Source organism: Cloeon dipterum, chromosome X (genome assembly GCF_949628265.1).
Source record: "Cloeon dipterum chromosome X, ieCloDipt1.1, whole genome shotgun sequence".
Lineage (NCBI taxonomy): Eukaryota > Metazoa > Arthropoda > Insecta > Ephemeroptera > Baetidae > Cloeon > Cloeon dipterum.
In genome coordinates this window covers 25,714,344-25,738,619 of record NC_088790.1, presented here as the reverse complement: position 1 = coordinate 25,738,619, position 24,276 = coordinate 25,714,344, and the positions used below count along the sequence as shown (strand labels likewise).

The following is a 24,276-nucleotide window of genomic DNA, read 5'->3' as shown; positions in this document are numbered from 1 at the left end:
TTTGCTCTTTACGTAGCGTTGGTATTTTAGCGACACACATTTTTAGCTTTCAGTCTCTGCAGCATGTTTTTTCACAGTTGCGTGTACAGAAATCCAGCAGACGATAAGCGAGCGTTCAACCTTTTTCACGCTGCTTTTTGTTGATGCAGGTTAAAAAAAGAGATTAATGCGATGGCGGTAAACCCGCAAGGAAAGTGAAATTTTGTCCTACTAAATTTATTTAACAGTGTAAAACTCGTGAGAAATAAATATCAATTTGAAGAATCAAAAGTTATTTCAATTAAGTTTAAGAAGTTTTTGGTTTTGCTCTCTCGAAAACATTAGGCTCACTGCTCTGAAAATTTTATTACAGAGACGCTTAGAACTTATTTCGCAGCGAGGGCGTCATAAACTATACACGAACTAAAAAAACCCAGAAAGGCGGTGTCGCCCGTAAAGCTGCAAAATCGAGGCAGGTGGAGGAGTACGCCAGAAGCAGCGGCAATTTATTTTAACACCACCGAGCGAGCAAACTGGATTCACTCCAAAAAAGATAAACATTTTCCGCCGTGTATATTTACTTTCCGGCGCGCGAGTTTGCATTTTAATATGGGTCATTCCTCAATCGATTTTCCCAACTGGTTAGCCCCCGACAAATTCTCATTATTTGTTTATATCTTCCTCCTCCTTATTGGCGATCCATCTTTGTCGACGTGGCTTTTAATCTGGAGTAGAGCCGCACCCTCTCCAGCCTTTTCGCCTCGCAGCCACGTACATTTGATCGAGATTGTGTTGCCAGCGCCTCCCGCCGGGTTTCGCACTCGATACAAACAGAATAGAATTGTAAACACTCTTTTTTTGCATCTCAAGTGCGCCAATATAGCAGTATCTAATAATCAGATGAAAGAGCAAAAAAGGGATTGAATTTCTGCAACCCGCACGTCTCGGTTGCTCGGCGGATTGCATACCCTCAATTCCTGCAGGGGTTTGTCGGGAGAGGAATGGCCGAGAGCATCGCATTAGGACAGACATAACGATGGTTGCAATGGTTTTTAAATCTTCCGTAAGGGCTCGCAGAAAAAGTTACATGGACCTTGAAAAGATGCTTGCTTGCAAAGGGTGTGGGTTTGACCCTATTAGTTTCGCACGACATCCTATATCCTCACGGTCTTGGATTTCCTCTTATCTTCGAGTGGACAAACAATTTTGTTTGCTTTAAATAGAACTTCAATGTTGGAACGTGCAAAAAATGTTTTATTTAAATTAAACGAAATATGTTATTCGTTTAAAATTTCCCTTAATTGCTCAACTGTACCATCTGATGGAATGATAGGGATTTTTTATTTAAAAAAATTATCCCAGACCGACCACCTCTGACCAAAAGGGGCCCAAAATCCAATTTTTCGAATTTACCGGCTACGCCCTCTTTTTTAGCAAAAGGAAATGATACTGGAAAAGCCTGGAAAATGCTTGTTGCCAATGCATAAACTCATCCCTTAGGATTCAGTTAAAGCCTAAATTGACCTAAGGAGCGCTTTAATTTTTTGAGAAAATTGCCTGGAAAGTTAGCGTGCTTTTCAAATGGCAATGGCTGTCTCCTTACTTGAAATCCGATTTAATTTCAAAACCAAGAGTTTCCCCAATAAGTGGCATACACCGTTGGACACATCTCGACGAGAGGAACCGAAATATGCCAAGAAAATATAAAATTTGGGAGAAAATTGGCAAAATTTGAATTTTTATTGTGGAAAGGTCCATTTTTTTATTATTGCAAATTGTTAATCGATCAATTGTTTATGGCATCCAACAATTTAAATAATTTTCAATTGTTGCCCAGTATCATTCCACTTTAATTGCTTCCGGGGTGAAAACAATGAAGAAAATTTAACAATGAGAAGATAAACAATAGAAACTTTTGAGTCTTGAGAGCTATTTTTTATTTTTTCAAAATTTGCAGATTTTCGAAAGGGGACTGTGTTTGGCCTCATTAAAATTCACCAGTTGATAGTGGCGTCCAAAAATGACTACATTCAGAAAGCTGATTAAATATCCAGTTTTTTCCTACTGAATAAATCATCTCGAATTTGCCATTTTCGCACAAAATTCGTCTGAACATTTCAACTGGCCGTTAAAAAACCTTTAAAATTTTGAGGGAAAAATAAAAATACCCAAAATTAAGTTAATTTATTCGAGAATCAACCGAGATTTTTTCATTTTAATAATTTCTATGATTTTCAAAGGTAAACTCGGACCCTTATCAGAAACTCCATATTACACAAAGAAAATCCGCAAATGAAATACAATAAATACCAACGAATTAACGGTTGCATCGTGAGCTTAAAACAATTTGCTAATTTTGCTCCTAAAAATGTCGAAAAAAGCAGCACTTTTGAACAGTTCAAAATTTAAATTGTCGATTCTAACAACGAATTCTACTCCGAATTAAATAAAAAGGTCAAGCAAGCTTCACAGGGCGCGAAAAGAAAAACCTGCGGACACTATCTTATATACGCAGACATGTAGATAAGCACACATTTTGCCGTTAGAGTGAATTGTTTGGATTCTACTTTTGCATCTCCCTCTCTTCTCGACTAGACGCAGTGCATGCGAGTGGCTGTCGGATCGGTATTTAGAGCCGAGTGCCGGCGTGTGTTTCAGTCTGAGGAGCGGACGGGCCGGCGGATGCGGCCGTCGCGGAGGAGCAAGTCGGAGGGCCCGCCGACGCGCTACGGCGGTGGCTCCGACTCGGTCGACGCCTTCCAGTCCGAGTACCGGCTGCAGTACAGCAAGATAATGGCCGCCAGGCAGCAGCAGCAGCAGCAGCAGCAACAACAGCCGCAGCAGGAGAACGCCGACACGGTATCCGTCCAATACCACTATAGCCGCCGATGTCTGTCTCGCCCTCGAGCGAAAACAAAAAATTTCGTGGCGGTCAGACAGAGCAGACGAGCCTGGCACTCTCTATTTCTCTCTCTCTCTATCTCTATCTATCTTTCTCGTTCGCACTCTCGTGTCTCGTGAGACCGCAGATTAGTCCGTCCCCTGGCCGGCGCAGAGCTGTCTGCGCCGGCCGTAGTTGTAGGCAATGATAGTCGGTCGGTGTCGCCACCTGTCTGTCTCACATTTGTCTGTCGTGTTCTTTGTCTGTCTCTTTTAGAGCCAAAGAGAGTCACTTTTTATTGTGATTGATGTGTTTGATGCACGTGACCCTTCTATTTATATATACAACCAATGCAGCTGTTTCATGGTTTTGGGTTTGGTTGTTTAAAAGCTACAAAAATCGGTCATTTTGATTAAATAATCCTTACAATGTGTGGTGTAAAATGCCAACAGATGATGGCACCACCTTTCAGTTGCAATTTTATGGCACTTTAGGTAGGTTTCAGATTTAATCTTATACTTCTCTGCGTGCTCAAGACGTAAATGAAAATAATTTTCCTCTAATTTGGTGAAAGAAGACAAATTTGGTTTTTTTTCTGTATAAAATGAGAGATTTGCATACTTTTAACGGGTTCCTAATGACAATGTCCGGAACGAAAATTATTAAATATCCTACAGATAACAAATCCAACTGAATATCTCAGAAAATAATTCATACGATAAATTAAATTACGATTAAAAACAGTGTTAAGATTTGGCTTACATAGTTTTTTACCTCCCTCAACTTTTTAACGGTGTCCTCAAACTAATTATATTATCTGTTGAACTTTTTGGCTAGGTTGCTTTTGATTTACCTCAATAAACTATGTAACTATTCAAAGATCTTGTGGAAAATTTTAAAAATACTTCAGATAAAAAAATTAACATTCTTAGAAAATCTCCAAAATGAGATTTAAAATGTATAGACAGCTAAAAAATATAGATATATGACAATTTCATCCCTTTTGGAAAATATAAAATTAAACACATTTCCCATAAATTTATAAGAGAATAATCATTCAATTCTTAAAAAAAATGGATCAAAATTGTGGTTATATGACATTTTTCGTAAGGAAATGAGACTGGCACCCTTTTAACCACTAAAAATATTGTTGGGACCGATCAAGGAGCAAAACGAGATGTCTTGTCGGTCTGTGCCCTTTTGACCCTGACAGAATTATTATATTTTTTATTACAGGGTAAAAACTTTATTGCATTCAAGTCACACAGTAGCAGGATTGAATCTGAAATTGTTGCAGAAGTGTCCTTAAATTGTAAGTGAATCGTGGCGCCATCTGCTGGCGTCTTTAAACGCGAATTGCCATAATAAAAGATGCAATTTAGCAGTAACATAAAAATAGAATGTGCCCGACAGCGTCAAGGTCGAATCGCAAGGCTGTCGGTGCGTTTGGCGGTGATGAGCGGAATCGATCAAGCACCATCGACGTTTTCCGATACACCTCCGTGTCGGGAATAAAACACACACACACAAACGCACGTAACTTTTGACCTTTTCTCAAGAGACTTTCCTGTTACGAGGATGGAAAGAAAGTTTGGAAGAGACAACTTGCACGTTGGTTGCTCGCCATAACTTATTTCCTGAGTTGTCAACAAGGGCGTCGCTTCCGTCGCAGACCCAAAACCATGAGAGCGAGCTGCTTTCCCTGATATTATAGAATGTACAGTTGCTCCCGGACTATAGAATCCTCCCTCCCGACTCATAGATTGCGAAAAGATTAGGCTCGTAATAACAAAAACTCGCTGTCGGACGATCGGCCGGCGCGTGAGCCGCTCTCACGTGCCGCTGCTTTTCCAGCGAATTGCAATTAAACGGCGCGCGGCTGCGATCGACCCGCCCCAGTGCACCTTCGCCTCACGTACGCGTGTGTTGCATGTCAGTGTGCCAATCACCCCCCGAATCCCACCCCCAGACGCGCGGGGCTGCACACAATCAATGCGCCCCGCTCGTCGCCGCAGCCGCCAGCCAGCGAGCGAGCGAGCGAGCAAGCAAGCAAGCGCGGCCGGGCCCCCACCGCTCCCACCACCCCCTCGCGCGCAGGGGGTTGCGGTGGTCAGAGGGCGCGCAGCCCTCGATCGCACCCTAGCTGTTGTGAGCCAGCCGCATGCCAGTCATGCTTGTCGTTTCTGATCGCTATTACCTCTCTGCTGGGCCCTGCCAAAGATGACTTCGAGTTTCCCGCCGCCCTTTAGACCCGCCTCTTCTCGAATCAGCACCGAATACCGGTTGCAGTTCGCCTGGCCCAAGCCCCCGCCGCCCAAGGAGGCCCCCCAGCCGCCGAGAAAGTCGCTCTCGATGGGCGCCCTCAGGGCCCACGCGCCCGTCCCCGTCCACCACGCCGCCGCACCCCAAAAGGCCAGGCGTTTCGACGAGCACCGAGGTCAGTATCGCAGCCACCACCAACCACTCTTGTTCTTTTGGCGGGAAAACCCTCTGACAATGAGCTCGACGGTATAATTCCTGTTTTCCTAAAAATTCTAAATCTTTGGGCTTGAAATAAATTTGGTTTTTTAATTGGGGAATTTTAGCCCCAGGTGCCAATCCACCGCGGCACAGGGAGAAAGAACATTGAATCCACCTGGATTCCCCATTGATTTACCGGGATTGGCATTAGTACGCAGAAGATTAGGCCTTAAATAAAAAATGGTCAGATTTTAAGTGAATAATTCAAAGGTTGGATTTGCTGCACTCTTAAAAATTCCCCCTTTTTCCTACTAAGCAGCAGACCCTGACCTGACCTGACCTGTGAATTCATATATGAATAATTTTCCTTCCCAGCTAGATCAGAATGCAAATTTTTTATGCACTTTCTCCTTTTTAATTATATAAAATTCAATTTAATTTTGCCTTTAAAACATCCTAAACACTAACCATAAATTATGAAACGATTAACTGAAGTTGTTTACGAATTTGAATTGTGTTTGTGTTTCGATCGAAAACGTAACGTGGCATCCAGGAGAGGCGTGCGCACTAGAGTTTGTTTTTTCCAACTCTCTTATATTTGAGTAGATTTCCTCATATCTTTTTAAAAACTCTTTCATGACGACTCAATCAATAAAGACTACAAGGTTATCATGCCATCTCAACGACAGTTTTTGCCGCTTTGTGTTGACAATATTTCACATTTTTTAGTACATACAAAAATATGAAACTCTGCTTCCAAAAGCAGCCATGCCAGAAACGATCACGTCACAGCGAACAAATTGCCAGTGATTTTGTGTGCACTGAGCAGTCACGTCGGTCGGTTCGTTTAGTTCCTCACATTCACATTTTGCTGCTGTTGGACGGTGTCCAACGTCTGCCGGGCAAAAATAGGGCAGAAAAATCGCTCAAGATGAAAGTCAGTGTTTTTCCCCCGAAAGCCAACGGCGGCGGCACGGAGCCGCGCGCGAATTTCGCCAGGAGCGGCGAGAAAAATGGCTGAGCAAAGCCGGTGACTGGTTTTTTGTTGCAGCGGCCGCTTCCGAGCTTGAGCCCCTGGTCGACGCACAGCACGCTGACGTCCTCGACGCCGGGAACGAAGACAAAATCCTCGAAGAGACCCTCGAGAAGCCTAAAAAGAGGCAAGCAGGCACAAACCTTGCATGAAAATCCGACACGAAACGTGCGGGATTAGCCAGTGAAACCGCGACCTCGCAAAATTTAAAGCATTTCATTTTCCTGGCACGAATATTACATTAATGAAACCGCACTATTTGCAAAATTAAAGCTGGTTGCCAGACTCTAATTTTTTTGGGCGGACATTACCACTAAAAATAAAATTTCGCATCAGTTCATCTCATTAATCTTTCAAAATAAATTATTTCGAACCTGTTGTGTTTTATTTCGCGTGTGTTTCTGTTGTTATCTAGACTAATCGGCCCTTTTTAGCCCGATAGCCATCGGATGTAACCACCCCAGCCCCGTTCGTGATTCTTTTATCTTCAATTAAAATTGATGGTCTTTCAGTGGCTATTCGCCCAGCGAGCCCAGAATTGATTGTTTGTTTTTGCGCAATGGCATGCGGGCCAGTCGCCGATTGAACGAATGGAAAGGCTGACTAGAGGAAAAATTATTGGGGTGCATTATTCGGGCTATTAATATCGGGTGAGTGCACGTCAGCCAGGTGGGCAGTGAAATCGATCGGCGGCTGCCTCTCGACAAATTGGGCCGCGGACGCATCTCCCCAAAGACGCACAAAGCTATAGTATAGAAAGATCAAAACTCCAATAACAAGACTAACAAATCAAATCTAGAGTTTTATTTTTATTTCCCGAAACTCCTTGTGAAGTAAAGCTAATTTCCGTGTTCGATTCGCAGGAAGGAGTTCAAAACCGAGTACAAGAAGCGTTTCCGCCCGTTTTCCCAATACGAATACGTGGATGGAGGCTTCATCAAGCGAAAGCACGAGGCCGACCTCTTGGTCCCGGAGCCCGTTGCCCGCGACAGTCCAGTGCCTGCGCCTGAGATAGGCACCCCCAGCAATGACCCCTGGTACAACGAGGTCATTGAACTCAGGAAAAAGGCCGGAGAATACAAGGTAAGCTAAAAAAAAACATTTTCGTGGGAAATTTGGACTAGAGCTTTTAATTGGGGGAAAAAATAAATATCTGAAAAGCCAAGCTGACAATATATCAAGAAATTAACTTAAAAAAGCGGTTTGATTGGGGCTTTGGGTTTATATTTTAATGAATCAGAATTGTTGGATGTCTACGCAACTCGTACACTGATGTTTTAATTCCTTTAATTATTTGAAAATAAAATATATTAAAATCTACAGTTGGTTTTCCTCCAATAATAATGTGAATAAAAAATTCATACTGGTTTTACTGCCCTTCAATCATTTAAAGTGGCATGAGAGCTCGTACGTCGTAAAGATTTTGGAAAAAAGCAATAAATATAAACGTCTTAACCGTGCGTAAAGTGAAATCTAGCCGTCAGCCGGCTGATTTATATCGAACCGTAACTCTTGAGATGAGTATCCACGCCGTGAAATTGTTAGTCGTGCAAGATAAACAGCTGTTTACTCTCTACTCTCGTCCCCCTGGAAAAACACACTTAAGCCAAACAAATTCAAGTGCGTAAGAAGTGCAATATTTTTAAAAATTTTACGACGCGATAATAAAAGCACCTCCCACGAGGTCCTAAAAGCTTTTGCCGCTCTTTTCCGACGAATTTATGATCTTAAAACGCTTTCGCACGCTGGTTAATCCCAAGTTTGTTTAGCTGCCGCTGCCGCGTCTTTCCGCGTATGCTGATTATTCAATTTGGCGCCGCTCCAATTACCATTTTGGGCCGGGGCGGTGCGTGCGTGAGTGCGCGCGTGCAGCGGAAAAGTAGCAAAGAACGCACCTGTTACAGTAACTTCCAGACGATGTAAATTTCGCGATCAAATATATATTCGGCAAGTAGTGCGATTGCCAACGAGAAATGTAATAAGGGCGTGGTAGCCATTAATAAAAGCTGCTAGTAGATAGGGGTGGCTTGCTCACTCAGTGGGTCGATCGCTCGGGGGTGGATGGGCGATTTTCCACCCACCCACTCGACAAACGCACATACGTGTTTAACGCGTAAAAATCATCCCTGACCTAAATTGATAGAACTGAAAATGTATGAAATTCCTTTTTGATTAAATTTGAAATTGTCTCCTATTCGTTTATATTCTGGATTTTGGAATTTTTAAAATGTGCCTGAAAGTTGTTACATAATTTGTTTGAACGTGAGAGGAAATTTCAGAGTCGTGTGTGTTTTTTATTGTTTACGAGAAATTGAACATAAAAAACATGATTTTTTCGTCTTGCGATTTTTTTCTACTCCAAATCTCGGATTCTGACCAACAGAATTGCAGAAACTACCCCCCGTTAGACTCGTCTCGACGTACCCTGGCCAGCTGAAGGGTTTAGGGATGCTCACCCTCCACCCTCAATTGCTATATCAGTGTTTTTGATAATTTAAAATACTGTATTTTCAAGTTATGAGGAAACGTGCATTTTTATTTTAGGACGGGGTTGAAAGGGGTAGAGGGTGGGCACCTTTCAGCTAGTCAGGAGAGGTCGAGACGAGTCTAACGGTGGATAGTTTTTGCAATTCTGACAGTTAGAACTTGAGATTTGGGGTATAAAATATTTGCAAAACACAAAATGTCGAAAAAATTCATGTTTTTCGAGTTTTGAAGTGCAATTACTCGAAAACAAAAAATAACGCCATTAAGAAATTTTACAAAAAGTTTACACATATCATAAGACAACTTTAAGCAAATTTTCAAATTCCCAAAAACTGGAATTATTTTCCCAAATTTTAATTTTAGTTTAAAATTAACATTATTGAACTTTAACTTCAAATTTGGCGTTAGTTCGATTGAGCTTGGCTAGAGGAATGCAAAGCAAATACTATTCTTGAAATTTCACCCTAGAAAGATGAGATACTGAGAGGTCTCAAAGTTTTCCAAAATCATGAAACCCGTAAAAACGAATATTTTGACGATTTATTTCTATGACGTAACCTACTAATAAGATTTCGTATCGTTTGCTAAATTGCATGCCAATTTTGTCCTCCGTAAACGATATATCAACAATTTAACTCTCTAAAATCTCGGGAGTGCTTGGAAATTTGTTCCTTTTTCTAGTTTTTCAGTCTGCAAAAACACAAAATTTACTCTCAGATGAACTAAATTCATACAAGTAAACAGAAAATAAATAGCATTCTGTTTTCATTGTGACTATTTTCTTGTGGAATATATCGTGTCACCTATTTTTGTCCGTGCATTGGGCTGTTTGCGGGGTGCGAGAACGAGTCTCTAACTCACTTTGGAGGAGTCAGCTGGGCGAGAGGAGGGCAAAAGCGAGCGTCGCCAGATCAATATTATTCCGCCCAACCATCAGCGAGAGATAAGAACAAGGCGCTCGCCGCCTCTCCGGCACTCGCCACCGCCACTAATAAGAATAATAATAAAATGTTTGAAACGAGTCTTGCATGCCGTCACGACACGCTCTCTCACGGCTCACGGCTAGCTGCTACTTGGGCAAATGTACCCCCACGATCCACAAATAATGCCGCCGGATGCTGTTCCAACCAACTTTCAACCGCACATTTTGGGCTCCAGCTGTCGGACGGATTATCCAATTCTGCTCAATTGGCGGAGGAGGTTAAGTGATTTTTAGATTCGATTAGAAACTTTTCGTAACGTCCAGGATGTCGCAGACACAGGACGACAATGTTCGAAATGCGTGGGAAAAGAAAAATGGCGTCTTATTCGAGCTGATGTGTAGAAAGCAACCAAGTTAATGAATTTTGTAAGAGCAGCAGAGCCAGTGGAATTCTTCACTTGTTCTCTATTTGATTGCTTTGATTCTCAGTATCTGAGTGCAGCCACGGCCAATCGCTTTCCACGACCATGAGGAAAAGCCATCTGCAAATTGTTACAATTTTTGTAAGAAAGTTGATGAGATCTTCTGATACGGCATCATCGAGAATTACAGAAAAAGAAAAGCAGATGCTTATATTTTTGCATTTTTGAGATAAAAGTCATCACACGAATAAATCTTTGTTTAAAATCGTTCGGTGGTTTTTTCAAATGCTTTACAAAATCGTTGGACTGATTTCAATTTACTCTGCGTGGGTTTTCGCAGGCTAGAGAGAAATATTGTGAGGAAAATATTATATACACAAACACGATTTCTCTCTGTACAGCGGCTTTTTCTGTCCCTCAGGCGTAAGCAGTGCAGTTCTTTTCCTCGGAAACAAAGTTCATAATTTATTTATAAGCTGCAGAGAATCAGCGTTAGTTGAAAACGTAGAGTGTTCTCTAGTTTATGAGCAACAATCGAAAAGAGGAAACGAGTAAACTCGGTGCCAGCCAGACAGCATTAAAGTAGAGCTTTAGTGGCCAACAATTAAGAACATTTTCCTTGTTGACTGTAACAAGTAGTACATAGTTCTTTGCGTTTATTGTTTTTGGGAATTTAGCAACAGTTTTTGCCGATTTTCTCGGTTTGTCAATGATTTTTTTCTCTTGATTTCTATCTCTTTTGTCACAATTTATCCAATGGCGTGCGAATTATGAGGTCAATTTCTCTTATAGCGTAATACATCATGATTTCCAATAAGGAGAGAGTGCTCTCCGCTTGATTAGTGTGCAAACTTTTGAGCCGATTTCCTCCTTCCTAATTTTTAGATCGTATTTCGAGAAAAGCTAAAAATGATTTTTCACAAATTTTCTGTTTACTTTAATAATGCGAAATAATAAAATTTCATGGCATGTTAAAAGTATTAATTGCATTCGTGTGAGGGTTTCAAGGAAAACATGCATTGAAAATTAATTTATGCGCATATTGAACCGTTTGTTTTACACATTTTGTTCGGAATAAATCCACCACCAACCATGCAGAAGTCACTTTATTAATTTTTGTTAAGCAACCAAACCGCATTCTTTGAAAGTGTGAAAGCCCCTTCTAAGGAACTTTGCATGGCTTCGGCTCGCACCCCTCTCGGCATGAATTATGAATCGCGTTTGGCGACTGATCGTTTCGAAACGAATGGTCTAATTCCGTGCAGTGGCAACAAAAGACCGTTGAATTCCACATGCACAACGAACCGCAGTGGTGGTGGTCTTTGTGATTAATGACCGGTGAGTCACTTTATCGATTAGAATGCACGGAATTTGGCCCAAATGGTGTGTTTACGACTTTACGTCCCAACGAGCGAGGCGGGGGTGCAAAATAGTGTGCCTTTCTCTGCCAAAAGACGAGAATTTGTCACAGGATCGATCCACAAATTTTTTTTTCTTAATTGAATCGCCACGCCCAATGATAAGAGTTGTGCTGACTTTGGTTTCTTTGCAGCACCGAGGATGGGGCACAGAGCTCGTGCCTGAACACTTGGCTGACATCTACGGCAAGCAGGTCGTGCTGTGGGAACAGGTTTCGCGCAGGAGTTCGCTCTCGGCTCTTTCCCTCGCTTCTGCATCACCAAGGTAATAAAGAAATTAACTGAATTATGTTTTTATTTTGGTAACGAGAATATCAATAAAAATTAGACTGTAAAATTAATTAGATGCGCTGAAAAATGTTATTTATATATCTCTCAAAGAGCTTTTAACTTCCAAATACGTGAAAAATGGAGTTAAATAAATAAATTAAAGTCGTAAATGTACGAACCTTTTTATTTATTTGAATTTTAGCTCGAAAATTCGTAATTTCTTGAGTAAAATATGCTTCACGTCGGTCTAAAACTTTATTAATACACAAATAAAACATGATTTTATGCCAAAAGCAAACAATTTATTTTATTTGCACTACATAATAAGTTATAAATCTCATTAAAAAGCAAGTAACAATGTCTCAAATCAAACTAAATATTTAAAAATGACTTTGGTCTTCATTAACCCAAAAAATCAAACTAATTTATTTGGAATCCTGGAACCCAATAGAGATTTAAAACTGTATATACAAGTAACAGCTTTAAAGAATGTGTTTCTAATATTAAAATATCATTTTAATTTTGGGGTATTTGATTATTAAAACATATTTTCCGTGTATTTTGTCTACTCCGCATTTATGTGCAGAGGTTAAGACTTTTTTAAATTAATGAATGAACATTTTTACCGATTTTCTTTCCTTTTTCAGGGCAATCACAAAAGAAGAAAAGGAGAAGGAGAACAATAAAAAGAGTTCACCAACGAAGGGCTTGGCTCGGGTTCCGGGCCGCGCCGACCGCGTCGACGGCGTTTTGCGCGCTCAGGTGGGAAAAGCAGGCATTTCAGAACGGCGGAGCCGAATCGCGACTCTTAACGGCCGTTCGGCCCGCTCATTCCGAGATTCAGTTCTGTCTATCTCTCCTCTTTCTCTCTCTCTCTCGTGCAGTTTTGTGTTTTAGAGCAAAAGTATTATTAAAGCGTACGCCCAGGTGAGTGGCCTTTCGTTTCGCAACCCTCCACATCTCGCTTCTCTAGTGTCCGCTTCTATTCTCGTTGTTTGCGTGCGCACTTTAATCTGTTCTGTCTGACTGACGAAATGCGATAAAACCGAGTTATTGCAATGCAAAGAACGCAGGCTGCTTCTGAACTCGTCGTCACCCTGCCAGAGCCGATTCTCACGCCAGCCTTTTCCGTTCGCAGGTCGACAAAGGGGCCGTTGACGACAAGAGGGAGCCCCGCTCGCGGAAGGAGTTCCTGGTGAGGCACCACCTCGAGCGAACCACAGGAGCTGGTAATTTTTCGCCTTTTACTCTCTCGCTGTAAATGTCGAACTAGATCTTAGTCAGAGTTTGCCTGTTTCCCTGGTTTTCCTGGTTTTCCCGGTTTTATGATTTGTTCAAAGAAACATCCACATTTAAGTGAAATTGTGGTTGTACTTTAAAGAAGATGGCTCTCTTCTTGTGTCGCCGACTCGTGAAAAACTGGAGCCCGCCGTGCCACGCCGCAAGGAGGAGGACTCGAGCAACAAAAGTCCCTCCAAATGCAGCCCCAAAAGCAGCCCCAGATCAGGTACATGGTTGAATTAACTAAACTAGCGCCAGAAATGCATTAACTAGATGATCAGCAGGATATTCTCATATTGTTGAATTGCGGTCCATTTTTAAAATCAAATAAAGCCAGAAAATTCATGCTGCAATTTTTCGTGATGCTTTGATAGAACGCCTGCAAAATCACTAAGTATGCAACCGGCATGACCGTTCTGCATTTCATTATTTCGGCGCTTTTGTTCATTCAGAAACAGGGTTCGTAAAAATACGCTTTTTACCACAAAAATCACTGGATTGTAAAAAACTGTTTGTTGTGGATTTTTCTGCAATTTTGCGCATTTTCCCGACGAACATGATCAAAAATTCTAATGAATGGATTAATTACAAATTGTTTCATCAAGAGACCAAAGTAATTTTCCAAATTTGCAGATTTTTTGGCTCAAAATGTGACCTTTTAAATGCGGAAAACCCTGAACTGGTGGTTTTTCCAGCTGTTTTTGCGCAAAAACAAACAGTTGTGCATGTTTACGCATTGCAAAGTTGGCGAACCCTGTTCAGAAAACACCATTTCGGCTGCATTTTTTTATAAAAACATTTTCTACAGCGTTTGAATTGTGAAAAGTTTGTGCACGCTTGTCTTTTTGAATTAAATTTTATAAAATCTTCGGGTTTCCAAACCCGTTTTAAATGTGATTTCTGAAGACTACTGTTTGTATTTTGCTATTAGAACTGGTATTTTACATAGCCAACAAAATGGTTAAATTAAATACCGAGTTGGAAAAGATAATCTTTAAACTAATATTTTAAATCCTTTTAAAGGGTTTATAACAAAGTTTAAAGTTCCCTGAGGTGCACGATTGCCTCCATTTTTTATTTATTCGTATATATTAATTTAATTTAAATTTCTCTTCGTTCAAATGAAATTACTTCACCTTTTCAGCAATTTATTAAAGTTTAAGTACATTCCAAAATGTTTGATTTCCTTTTAAAATTGTTGGACACTCTTTTAATTGAAATTTACTGGACAAGTTTCAATTTTCCTCATAAACAGCATGTTAGATAACTAAAATAGTCTCTAAAATTTCAGCTCGTTCGCAGTCGGTCGGTCCAGCAGCGTCTGAAAACCGATCGCCGAAGCGGCAGCCACGCACGCCCGCCTCCACCTCGAGCGCCTCCGCCGCGCCCAAAGTGACCGCCCCCGCCGAACGACGCCCTCGTCCCAGTAAGTGCACCCTTGCTTTCGCACAAACGTAGCGCTCTCACCTCTGTCGGAATGAAAAAGCACGCGCGTCATCACCTAGCTCGCAAAAAGACAAATTCAGAGTCTTGAAATCTGCTGTGAGAAAAAAAGGCAGATTTCAAAACTGCTCCGCTCACCAGTAAACTAATTGCCGTTGCTCGGACGGACGAATTTAACCTCTGGTGGGTGATTTTCTAGCGGTTGGGGGTTCGGAGGAGAGCAGCCCCCTGCTCAAAAGGGCCGTCTTCCAATCAATCTGCAACCAGTCGTCAGCAAGTAAAGGCACTTTCGTGTTTCCTCTCTATCTTTTGTCTCTCTCATTTGAATTTCCTCTCTCTCTCTCTTTCTCTTCCGTGTTTTTCGGCTGCGATGATGGCCATGACTAGAGTGCCGAGATTAGTACCCCAAATCCTCCTGCCTGCGCGTGACCGAGTTGAACGAACTGTCAGCTAGCCGATTATCGGACACGTTATGGAAATGTGCGGCAGTTTTAGAACTACGTTGTATAGATTCATTTTTTCCCACACAGCTTTAGATGTTGTTTCATCATATTATGCATCACTTTTCTAACTGTCCAATAGAAGCAGAGTAGACCATTTTCGAGACCAAAATCGCCACACAGATTTTTCTCACACGCTCTCTATTACTGCGGTGTCGTTTTTCTGATGCTTTGGTTGTCCCGAGCTGACCGGCCGGAGTTCTGATAAATGTTTCATTGTGACTGGATGTTCACTGCCCGCCCCCGCCCTTTTCTCCCTGTCTGTTTGCTGGACTGGTGATGACCCGCTGCTTTTCCACTCATTTTCACACACCACACACATATGACACACACACACCCCCCGACATTCCTCATGAGGTGCCAACTGAAAAGCGAGGAAAAGTCTCTCTCACTGATTTTTACCACCGAAAAGTTGCTACACCATCTCTTTGTAGTTCGAAAGAACCATCAAGAATGGCTTGGACTTGCGAGGAATTTCCAATCTCAAAACCGTTTCGTAGAGCAGTAGTCACCCCCACCTTTAGAAATCGTAGTAATTGGGGTTGGAGAAATTTCAAAATGCGCAAAAAATTAAAAGCAACGCAACCCTAATTATTATAGCCACAGTTGGTATGACCGGCGCTGTTTTTTCTTTTAGCATCCCTCAATACTTCATCTGCAACCCGTTCCAAAAGTAGTTCAGTTGCTATGAGAAACTCTAGCGAGGACAAAGCGTTAGGCAAGTCTGCCAAAGGCGCCGCTCAAAGCGGTGCAAAAACCAAAAAAGCAGAGCCGGCCAAAAAGCAGCTGACGCAGCCAAAGAAAGACGACGAGAAAAGTGAGTACCCTTGGATGCTTGTTGTCGGAAAGCCGGTAGTGTTACATAGTAGCAGCACTTTTCCTTCGCATGTCCTCTTTTCACTTTTGAGAGGTAGAAAAACTAGAGTCGACGTAGAGAAAAAATAATACATTGGTTGGTGTCTCTCTCTTTCTCATCTCTTACTTCACAATCATCATTCTCATCCCTAAAATCATCCCACTCGGAGAGTAAAATAATACTTTTTCCAATCTCTGCATGGTGGTGGAGCCAATTTTCGTTTCCAAGCTTTTTAATAGATTTAATAAAAGGACTATATACTTATTTTACTCTCTCAGACTTTCTGAAGAGCGGCTTTTGATGTGCAAATCAAAACCGTACTAAATTTGGCGACACTCAATAATCCCGCCTTTTTCTCTGTACATGCAGTGGATGCCGCAGTGATTGCTGTTATTTTTGCCGTGGTGTGCCTATCTATACATACATATATTTAACTAGGAAACCTATTTACATATATATACTCCAAAGTTTAGGACTAAATTCCAGTTGAACTGATTTCAGCCGCGAAAACTCGGCCATTCTCGGTCCCACCGCGACCAAATACTTTAAGAGTCGGCTCAGCCGCCAGTAGTTGTAGCAGACAAAAAGTCAGTCAACCGCAGCAGAAACCGGTCGAAAAAATCGCCAAGCCGAGATGGAGGAACTGAATCCGATATCGAACTAGACCTGCTTCTTTTCAAGCACGTTTTGTTGAGCAGAGTACAAAAGCTTTATGAAAAAAGCCTAGATTTGTGACTTTTTTGCACGCAAAAGCTGACAAAAAATAATATATTCATAAATGTGACCAAAACCTACTGTGTTATAAAATAAAATATGCAGTCAAATATATCAAAAAGTTATTTCAAAACCCGGCAAAAATGGCAGAAAGCGTCCGACGGCATCCACCGATTTCGCACCAACCCGCGCTCACTCTGGTGTCTTTGGCAGCTTCCGGCGGCGACACGTGCGACGGTGGCGCCGTCGCCCAACAGGACCTGCCGGCGGTGCACACGCAAAAGCCGACGCCGCCGTCGGCAGGCGGCTCCGAAACCAAGGAGCTGCCGCCCCCGGAGGAGCTGCTCAGCCCCGACACCAACAACACGGTGTCTCTGATCGACGACGAGCCGCTGGTCAAGTCGCCGCCAGAGCCCACCAGGGTCAAGTCCCCTGAGCAGATCATCATGCGTTCTCCGGAGCCCGTCAACTGGACGGTGCCCCTCGACACCGGCAAGACCTTCACCGTCACGCAGAACGTCCGCGAAGGTGAGTTGGACATTTCTTCCGATCCTTTCTCAAAGACTCGAAATAAGGTTTCTTGATTAAATTATCAGACCAAATTCTCCTCATCAGGAATGCGTAACGCTAGATTCGTTCCGCCATATTTCAGCCGTTTCTGGTTCTGATTAGAGCAATTTAATTTGACCCAAAAAATATTTAAAAGGTTCTGGAATCTCTATAAATTCTATGATATTTTTTCTATCAGTTCAACGGGAGTGCTGAATTAAAAAAAAAATAAATACCAGAATTTTATTAATCAGCTCTTGTGCCTACGTAGAACCAGGATCTGGCCTTTTAAAATAACCATCCTTTCCTTTTTCTTGCCAAATCACCGCGGTGTAAAATTATTAAAAAAAACTAATTAATTTTTGAAACGAATCAAAAAATTTTCAACGCGTCCTACCGTCTCATCCAATCAACTATTTCACATTTTGTGTGTTCTCTTTATCCTCGTAGCTGTGCCGCAAGCGAGCAAGGCAGCCCGAGGTATGGCAAATCTCTGCGTAAATAGTGTTGTTGGTGTTTCACGCTGATCCCTAGATGGAGCCTAAATCTCTGTCTCTACTAAAAACTATAATACTCAAAATTTTCTTATTCTGTAAAAGGAGCAGCCATCTGACGAAAAATCAGAGTGCTGCATTCAAAATCGAAAGATTAGGAATTTTACTAATATGAACTAAATCAACACTCACTCATTCCCACCACAGCTTTGCATGGAACTCTTTCGCTGCTTATTGTGGTTCGTTTTGATAATGGACAAAAACTAACACTATATCTTTTCCTATAAAACTTATTCTGTGCAAATTTTGCTGAAAGTCGACATGGGATGAGGCAAATTTCAAATTTTATGTTTCAGGGTGCTTTGATTTTAATTTAAGGCTGAAGATAATTGTGGTTCTTTTTAGACTCTATTTTTTATTTAATAATTGAACTGTTTTATTGAAATAATCGAAGTTGCCTGAAGCTGAAAAATTGTCATTTGGCCTCTAAAATGATTTATTCTTTTTTTAAATCCAGTATTTAGTGTATTTAGAAAAATGTCTCGAATGTTACGCGACTGTATCGGAGAAATACACCCCCAAGAGCGATATCAAAATTGATTTCCTGCTCTGGAGCGCGCAACGTGATCTAGTATATGTGCATATATAACTTTTTTAAAACGCGCACCGACGAGACGCGTTCTCATATCCTGCCCGGGTGGCTCCTCCCTTTCAGAGGCGCTTATCACTTCTGGCAATAAAACACCCACTGTTATCCATTCACCATTCTATCGCTGTGCAGACGGAATTTACTGCCTCACACTCTGTTGCTTTTTGTGCCAGACTTCCTAGCTCTGACAACACACGGGGCTCGAACAAAACGTATTATTTGTCGGAAATTCGCTGGAGGCTTCTGTCCCATTAAACCATGTGCTTATACCCTTGCAGCAGTTGTTGGGAAATATTATAAAACTGACACTTCGTTTCTATTAGTTAGCGCTCATTTCTCAGAATTTAATAAAAAGCTTATATATGAAAGTTTCAATAAACACTTCCGCATGTTATCTTGCTGCTATATTTATATTTCAGCTGATTACGATTGATTTGTACTCTCTCATTCATATCTCGTTCTTTTGCGATTTATTTAACCACCACTTTCTACTATATCACTTGTATCCAAATTTCAGGGTATTTAGAAAAAAACCAGGTTACCAAATTATAAAAAAAATCAAATATATTGACAATGAAAATTAAAGACCGTCTTTGACGAGGTTTCTGAGGACATCAGTCGATTCTTGAGGGTCGAATTAAATAAATTGGATATTTTTTCCGAGCAAAAAGTCGAGCGCAACGAGTAGAACTTTTTTACAGGCAAATCAATAAATGCTAGAGCTGCGCATGCGTCAGAGCTGACAAAGAAGTCATTCGCACAGGCTCTGCAAGTGCTCAAACCAGCTTGACGCATGCGCATTTCTCGCATATAGGTTCATTATTGAATTAGCGGTAAAAAAAGTTCTTGTGCTACGCAAGTCACGCTCGACTTTTTGACTGGACAAAAATATCCACGTTACCAAATTCGACCCTCAAGAATCGAGTGGTGTGCTCAGAAACGTCGTCCAAGACTGTCTTTAAAAATAAAATACTGGTTTTTGTCACGAATACCTCTGAAACTGCGTCAGCTTCAATTAATTTGTTTCTTCTGTGTTATATTGGGCCTGGAATGCTAGACGAAGTTTTGTGATCCGAAATTTCGGTGATTGCAGGTGAACTGAGCAGACCCCATGGCGAGTCCTCGAGGCACTGGGGCGCCCCCGCCTCCTCCTCCCTGGACGCGGTGTTCGAAGGGCCGCAAGAGATTGGAGTTGCAGGTACATCCTAAAGGAAACTATTGCATCTGCGAGCGACGGGCGCTGATTTTCAAATTTGCTTTTTCGGTTTGGTATAACCACGAGTCCAAAAAAAAATACTTTTTGCTGATGTATCCGTTGTTTTTGGCAGAAAAAAAAACGCTGCGAATATGTTGTACTGACGCAAAATTCTAAGTTCTTGTATGATTTTTAGCCTTGTTTTGATTTTTGCAGACGTCCCCATGGATGGAGTTTATATTATTTTATAGAAAACAAATTGGAACTGGAAGACACTTTGTCAAAATGTATATTATATTAAACCAGCTTTTCGCTAACGGAAGTAACTTGAACATTTCCTATGCTGGCTTTTTGCACAAAATTCGCACTGGCGAGAAGTCATGAATTTGATTTTTTGGAAGATTGGCCTCGCTCCCTTTAGTTCCTATTATGTAATCTCATTTGTTTGCATTATTCTTCGCTTGTGTGCTCAGAAACTGCTTGGGATCGCCCTCTTTCTCGCTTTTTCCACCCACCCCCTGCCCTCAGATAATAAAAACGTTTGACCGAGATACTATGTGAACCATACACAGGATTTGCAGTTTTCTAAAAGCATCCACGATTGGCATTAAATTAAGCACGAAACAAATTAAGAAGAAGCTGCAAATCCGGCGAAATGTGCGGCTGCTGACCCCCGCCCGTTCTGTGCGCCCCAGACGCGGCCCCGGCGGTGGTGGTCAACGGCGAAGACAGCTCGGACCACTCGGAGGCCACGCCGCCGACGCAGAAGAGCACCGTGGCGCCGCCGGCGGAGGCCGCGGAGGCCCCTGAGGCGGCCGCCGAGCCGCCGTCCGTGGCCGGCACCACGCTGAAGCGGCTCGACGATCCCGACCTGGAGCCCCCGCCCGCCCCCTCCACCTCCACCTCCTCCTCCGGCCCGTACACGGTGCTGGAGGCCCCCGAGGCGCCCGCCGCACCTGCCAGGCCCTCCGGCTACCGGATCCTGGAAGCCCCGGAGCCCCTCGAAGCCCCCTCGGCCCGCTCGGTCGCCTCGGACGTGCTCGAGAAAGCGCGCAACCGGTTCGACAAGTTCTGGGGAACCAAGGATGCCAACAAGTTGTAGAGGCCCCTCCCCTGAACACCGCAACACCACGACCGCCTCCCCCCTCCCCTCCTGCGACTACCACCCTCTTGCTACTCCGAAGAGAGACAGCCCTTCATAATATGAAAACGTAGAGTTTCAGTAGCGGTCAAATCAGCGCAAAAGAATAAATATTATCAGAAAGAGAATTTCAATTGGTTTGTCCGATTTTCTCAGGGAGGATCGATGAAATTTACTCGGCTCTAACTTGCTCTCCCTCTGTAATAACGAATCAGACGAATTTGGTTGGTTTTGAGTTGTTTGATACTTTAAATTCTGAAAGTTTCTGTTTAATCCGACTCACGAGAGGGGTTGCAAAAGGTATCAAGCCTCTTAAACTGACTAAATAAGATAGGAAATTCCTGATCCTGATGGTGCTTATTAAACTAAACAGTACTCTGTACCAGGCGACCCTTTCTTCTACGTGTAATGTGCCCCGTACTTTCGACCTTGATGCTTGTTTGCGAAAATTCCCCACCCCAGACCCACTATAAGTTCCTTAATCCGACAGACGAGTCTGGAGAAATAGAGTTAACATGGTGCAGGCAGTTCTGAGATAATTAACGAAGTAAGTAATTAGGTTCAGGGAATGAGCTTAACCTTCAAAATCTGCTGTGGCAACGAGTCGAGTTTTCCGAGACGGAACCTAAAAAAAGTAGACAGAAATCTCGTGTGATGCTTTTGAAATAATTATTAATTGCACCGTTTTATGTAAAATAGTTTGGTTGATGCTTTTCTTGCCCGAGTTGAGGGAGACGATGTGAAATCCTACTTTTACGAGATAATATATACATACACCACTGCACTGAATTGAGAAATCAGCCTAAAATTTGATTCATTCAAAAACGAGAGAGACGCGAACGCCAGTTTGACTTGGCGCAATCGTCAAGTATAGCAGATGAGAGTTCAGATTTTTACTTTGCCACGTACCACGCAACCTTGTGTAATGGAAAATTAGTTTTTAGCCTTTCCGTGCCGCTTTCCGTGTCTTTACCGTGCATATAAACCTTTCGGCAGCGGATAAAAATGATGTTTTAGGATGCAGACAAAAAATAAATTACACACACACACACTCATCTCGTTCCGTTTCGAATTGAAATCTCCGCGCGGAATAAATGTGTAAAATCAAGCGTATATATATTTATATGATAATTGTTTTTCGGTGTAGAGCTAATTATATACGAAGACGATGAAACAGACAGGATCCATAATCCGTGATATCCATATGTGCTGACGAGGGTTTGAATTTTTCCAAAAATTCGGGAGCGGGCGCGAGAGAACGACGCGATGTAATAAACTCGATTAAAAAGGTATAATTGATTAAGTCTTAGATTTAGGCCTACGATGTTAACTAAGGGCAGAGAGATAACTGAGAAAACACACTCACACACACACACACACACGCAGCGCGATCACGCTAATCTATATTTATTCTTCAAGGAAGAAACTGCGTCCTCTCACACACACGATATTAACATGCAGCGCATTGCGTTAGTTCAGATGAAAAGGAACGTGTTTCGCGCTTAACGTTCATTTCATTCATATTATAATCTTTCTCGCCGCGCGTATCAAAATGTGTTAAAATTAAAAAAAAAATAATGCTCCTTTCCGAGAGGTTCAGCAGTGCACCAAAAACGAAAATGGAACTCTGCTTGAGGCGCTGAAGGACATTTTTATTTAAATTATTTTCTCGCATATAATCGCATCATATTTATTCAGTCAGAAAGGTGAACATTTCGTCCTGCGCTTTTGAAAGTAACACAAATAAGGTGCATATTTATAAATGATTATTACAGAATTTTTAACACGTGAGCGTTTTTGGAAATATGACGTCCATATCACCCGCGCCGTCAACGTTTTTATGTTTAAATTCTAAAAGCCGCATTTATAGTTGCTAAAATCTTGGTTTTCGGGACGTTTTAGCTGAGAGAGAAAGAGAGTGTGTGAATATTAAAAGATGTAAGAGAGAATCCTTGTGCCTCGCCCTGACAAAATCGTAGCGTTTTTGCGCGCACACAATGAATTTCCACGTGAGACGTTGAGTATATTTGTAAAAAAAACTGCCTGATTTTTTTTAACTTATGACGGACCCTGAATAAATAAAAAATCCACACACCACCCGTGTATGTCGTTTAAAAATCGCTTTTTGCACGAGTTATTTCCTAATTTCCAACAGGAAACTGTTAAAAGATGGCATCACTATTGGTTTTTAGGTTTGAGACGCTTCTAATCCAATTTAAAATCCTTTTAATGGCAAATCAGCAAAATTATTATACATTTGCTCCATCTGGATGCATAAAAAAAGAAAAAGTCGCTATTTCTAGACCTTTGACGAACGTCTAAAACATTTAAATCCACTGTGACTGCTTTTCTAAGGGCGAAATCAGGGTCCGTCTGCTTCCAGAGGCCATCTCTGTCCTTGTCCTGTTTGTGTTGCACAATTTGCACAGCGCGGCAGCGACTCATTTCTGCTTTTGTTCCCACCGCCCCGCATTAAAAAATAAGATACGACACACACCCTTCCATCTCCAATGTTTTCGTTTTCGTAGACACACTCACGCGTACTCACACTCGCTGTGTTAATTAAATTATTATAATTACTGTGCTTTCCTGCTGGCCATTTTTCACGCTGGTTTTCCGATCGAATATTACGAAGAAAAAAAAAGAAATAATAAAAACTCATTTTTGTATGTGTATAGGAGAGAAATTTCAATGGTGGATTTTTCCTCGGGAAAAGTCCAGCGCGAGGTATTTTGTGTGTGATATTCTCACGCACACGATATTCGTGTTTTGTGAGCCGGTATTGTGAATTGCATTTTAATTCTTAAGAAAATACTTATATATATATGGGAAATTGGTGATGCTGTTACAATTGAAATTAATTGATTAAGAATCCAAAGAAAATGGTGTGATGCAGTCTGACGACTAATACTATCAATTGAAAAAAATATGTATTTGGAAAACTGACGATGATAATAGTTGACGATTGATTATGATATATCTCGATCTTTTCATTGCCATTATTTTATTCTGATTAAATAAAATATTACAGCTTCATAAACTTTTGACTTTAATTGAAACTATCCACCTGTATAAAAATAAACCTGTAAAAATGGAAGAATCAACGTAAAATAATTTTGCTAAAATCACAGATTGAAAAACTTCGGCCTGTGGCCTTGATTGTGATTTTAATTATTCTGGTTTTAATTTAATAAAACCACATTTGAATTAAATTGCCTAAATAGATATAATTTTTATGCAAGTAACGTTCTTCTTAAAAAAATCCAGTCACAAACCAGCTATGTGTATTTTTATCCCTTTCGTCTAACAGGCTCAATATTATATGGATTGCTTCAATTCGAGGCATATGAGCGAGAGAATACTTATTTCCATCAATTTTGTCTGGCAATAAAGTCCTCATTACCGATGTAATAGCCTATTTCAACTGTCTACGAGGAGGACTGCAGAGGTAATTTCGTCTTGGATTATTAAAGTAAACTTTCAGACTCACGTCCGATTGGCGCCACAATTCCTCTTCTCTGATTGGCGGAAGCGTTGACTCATGCGCCATCACGTGGTCAATTTATCATCACTGAAAAAATG

At 41.6% G+C, this 24,276-nt stretch overlaps 1 protein-coding gene across 13 annotated transcripts in view; it reads left to right on the top strand.

Moving 5' to 3' along the window:
* LOC135945003 (proteoglycan 4-like) overlaps positions 1 to 23,734 on the top strand; it is a 76,426-nt gene extending 52,692 nt beyond the window's left edge. For 4 of the 13 annotated variants that reach the window (XM_065492333.1, XM_065492343.1, XM_065492344.1 and 1 more), the window contains 15 exons: positions 2,638 to 2,838; positions 5,081 to 5,297; positions 6,372 to 6,480; positions 7,217 to 7,436; positions 11,737 to 11,867; positions 12,520 to 12,634; positions 13,011 to 13,101; positions 13,254 to 13,379; positions 14,445 to 14,579; positions 14,796 to 14,873; positions 15,734 to 15,913; positions 16,880 to 17,194; positions 17,666 to 17,695; positions 19,452 to 19,556; positions 20,249 to 23,734. In XM_065492333.1, coding sequence (XP_065348405.1) covers positions 2,638 to 2,838; positions 5,081 to 5,297; positions 6,372 to 6,480; positions 7,217 to 7,436; positions 11,737 to 11,867; positions 12,520 to 12,634; positions 13,011 to 13,101; positions 13,254 to 13,379; positions 14,445 to 14,579; positions 14,796 to 14,873; positions 15,734 to 15,913; positions 16,880 to 17,194; positions 17,666 to 17,695; positions 19,452 to 19,556; positions 20,249 to 20,655 — 2,460 coding nt within the window. In that variant the 3' untranslated portion in view covers positions 20,656 to 23,734. The remainder of the gene's footprint in view (positions 1 to 2,637; positions 2,839 to 5,080; positions 5,298 to 6,371; positions 6,481 to 7,216; positions 7,437 to 11,736; positions 11,868 to 12,519; positions 12,635 to 13,010; positions 13,102 to 13,253; positions 13,380 to 14,444; positions 14,580 to 14,795; positions 14,874 to 15,733; positions 15,914 to 16,879; positions 17,195 to 17,665; positions 17,696 to 19,451; positions 19,557 to 20,248) is intronic. The other 9 variants (XM_065492334.1, XM_065492336.1, XM_065492338.1 and 6 more) reach the window with 9 other exon arrangements.
* The last annotated feature ends 542 nt before the right edge of the window (positions 23,735 to 24,276 follow it).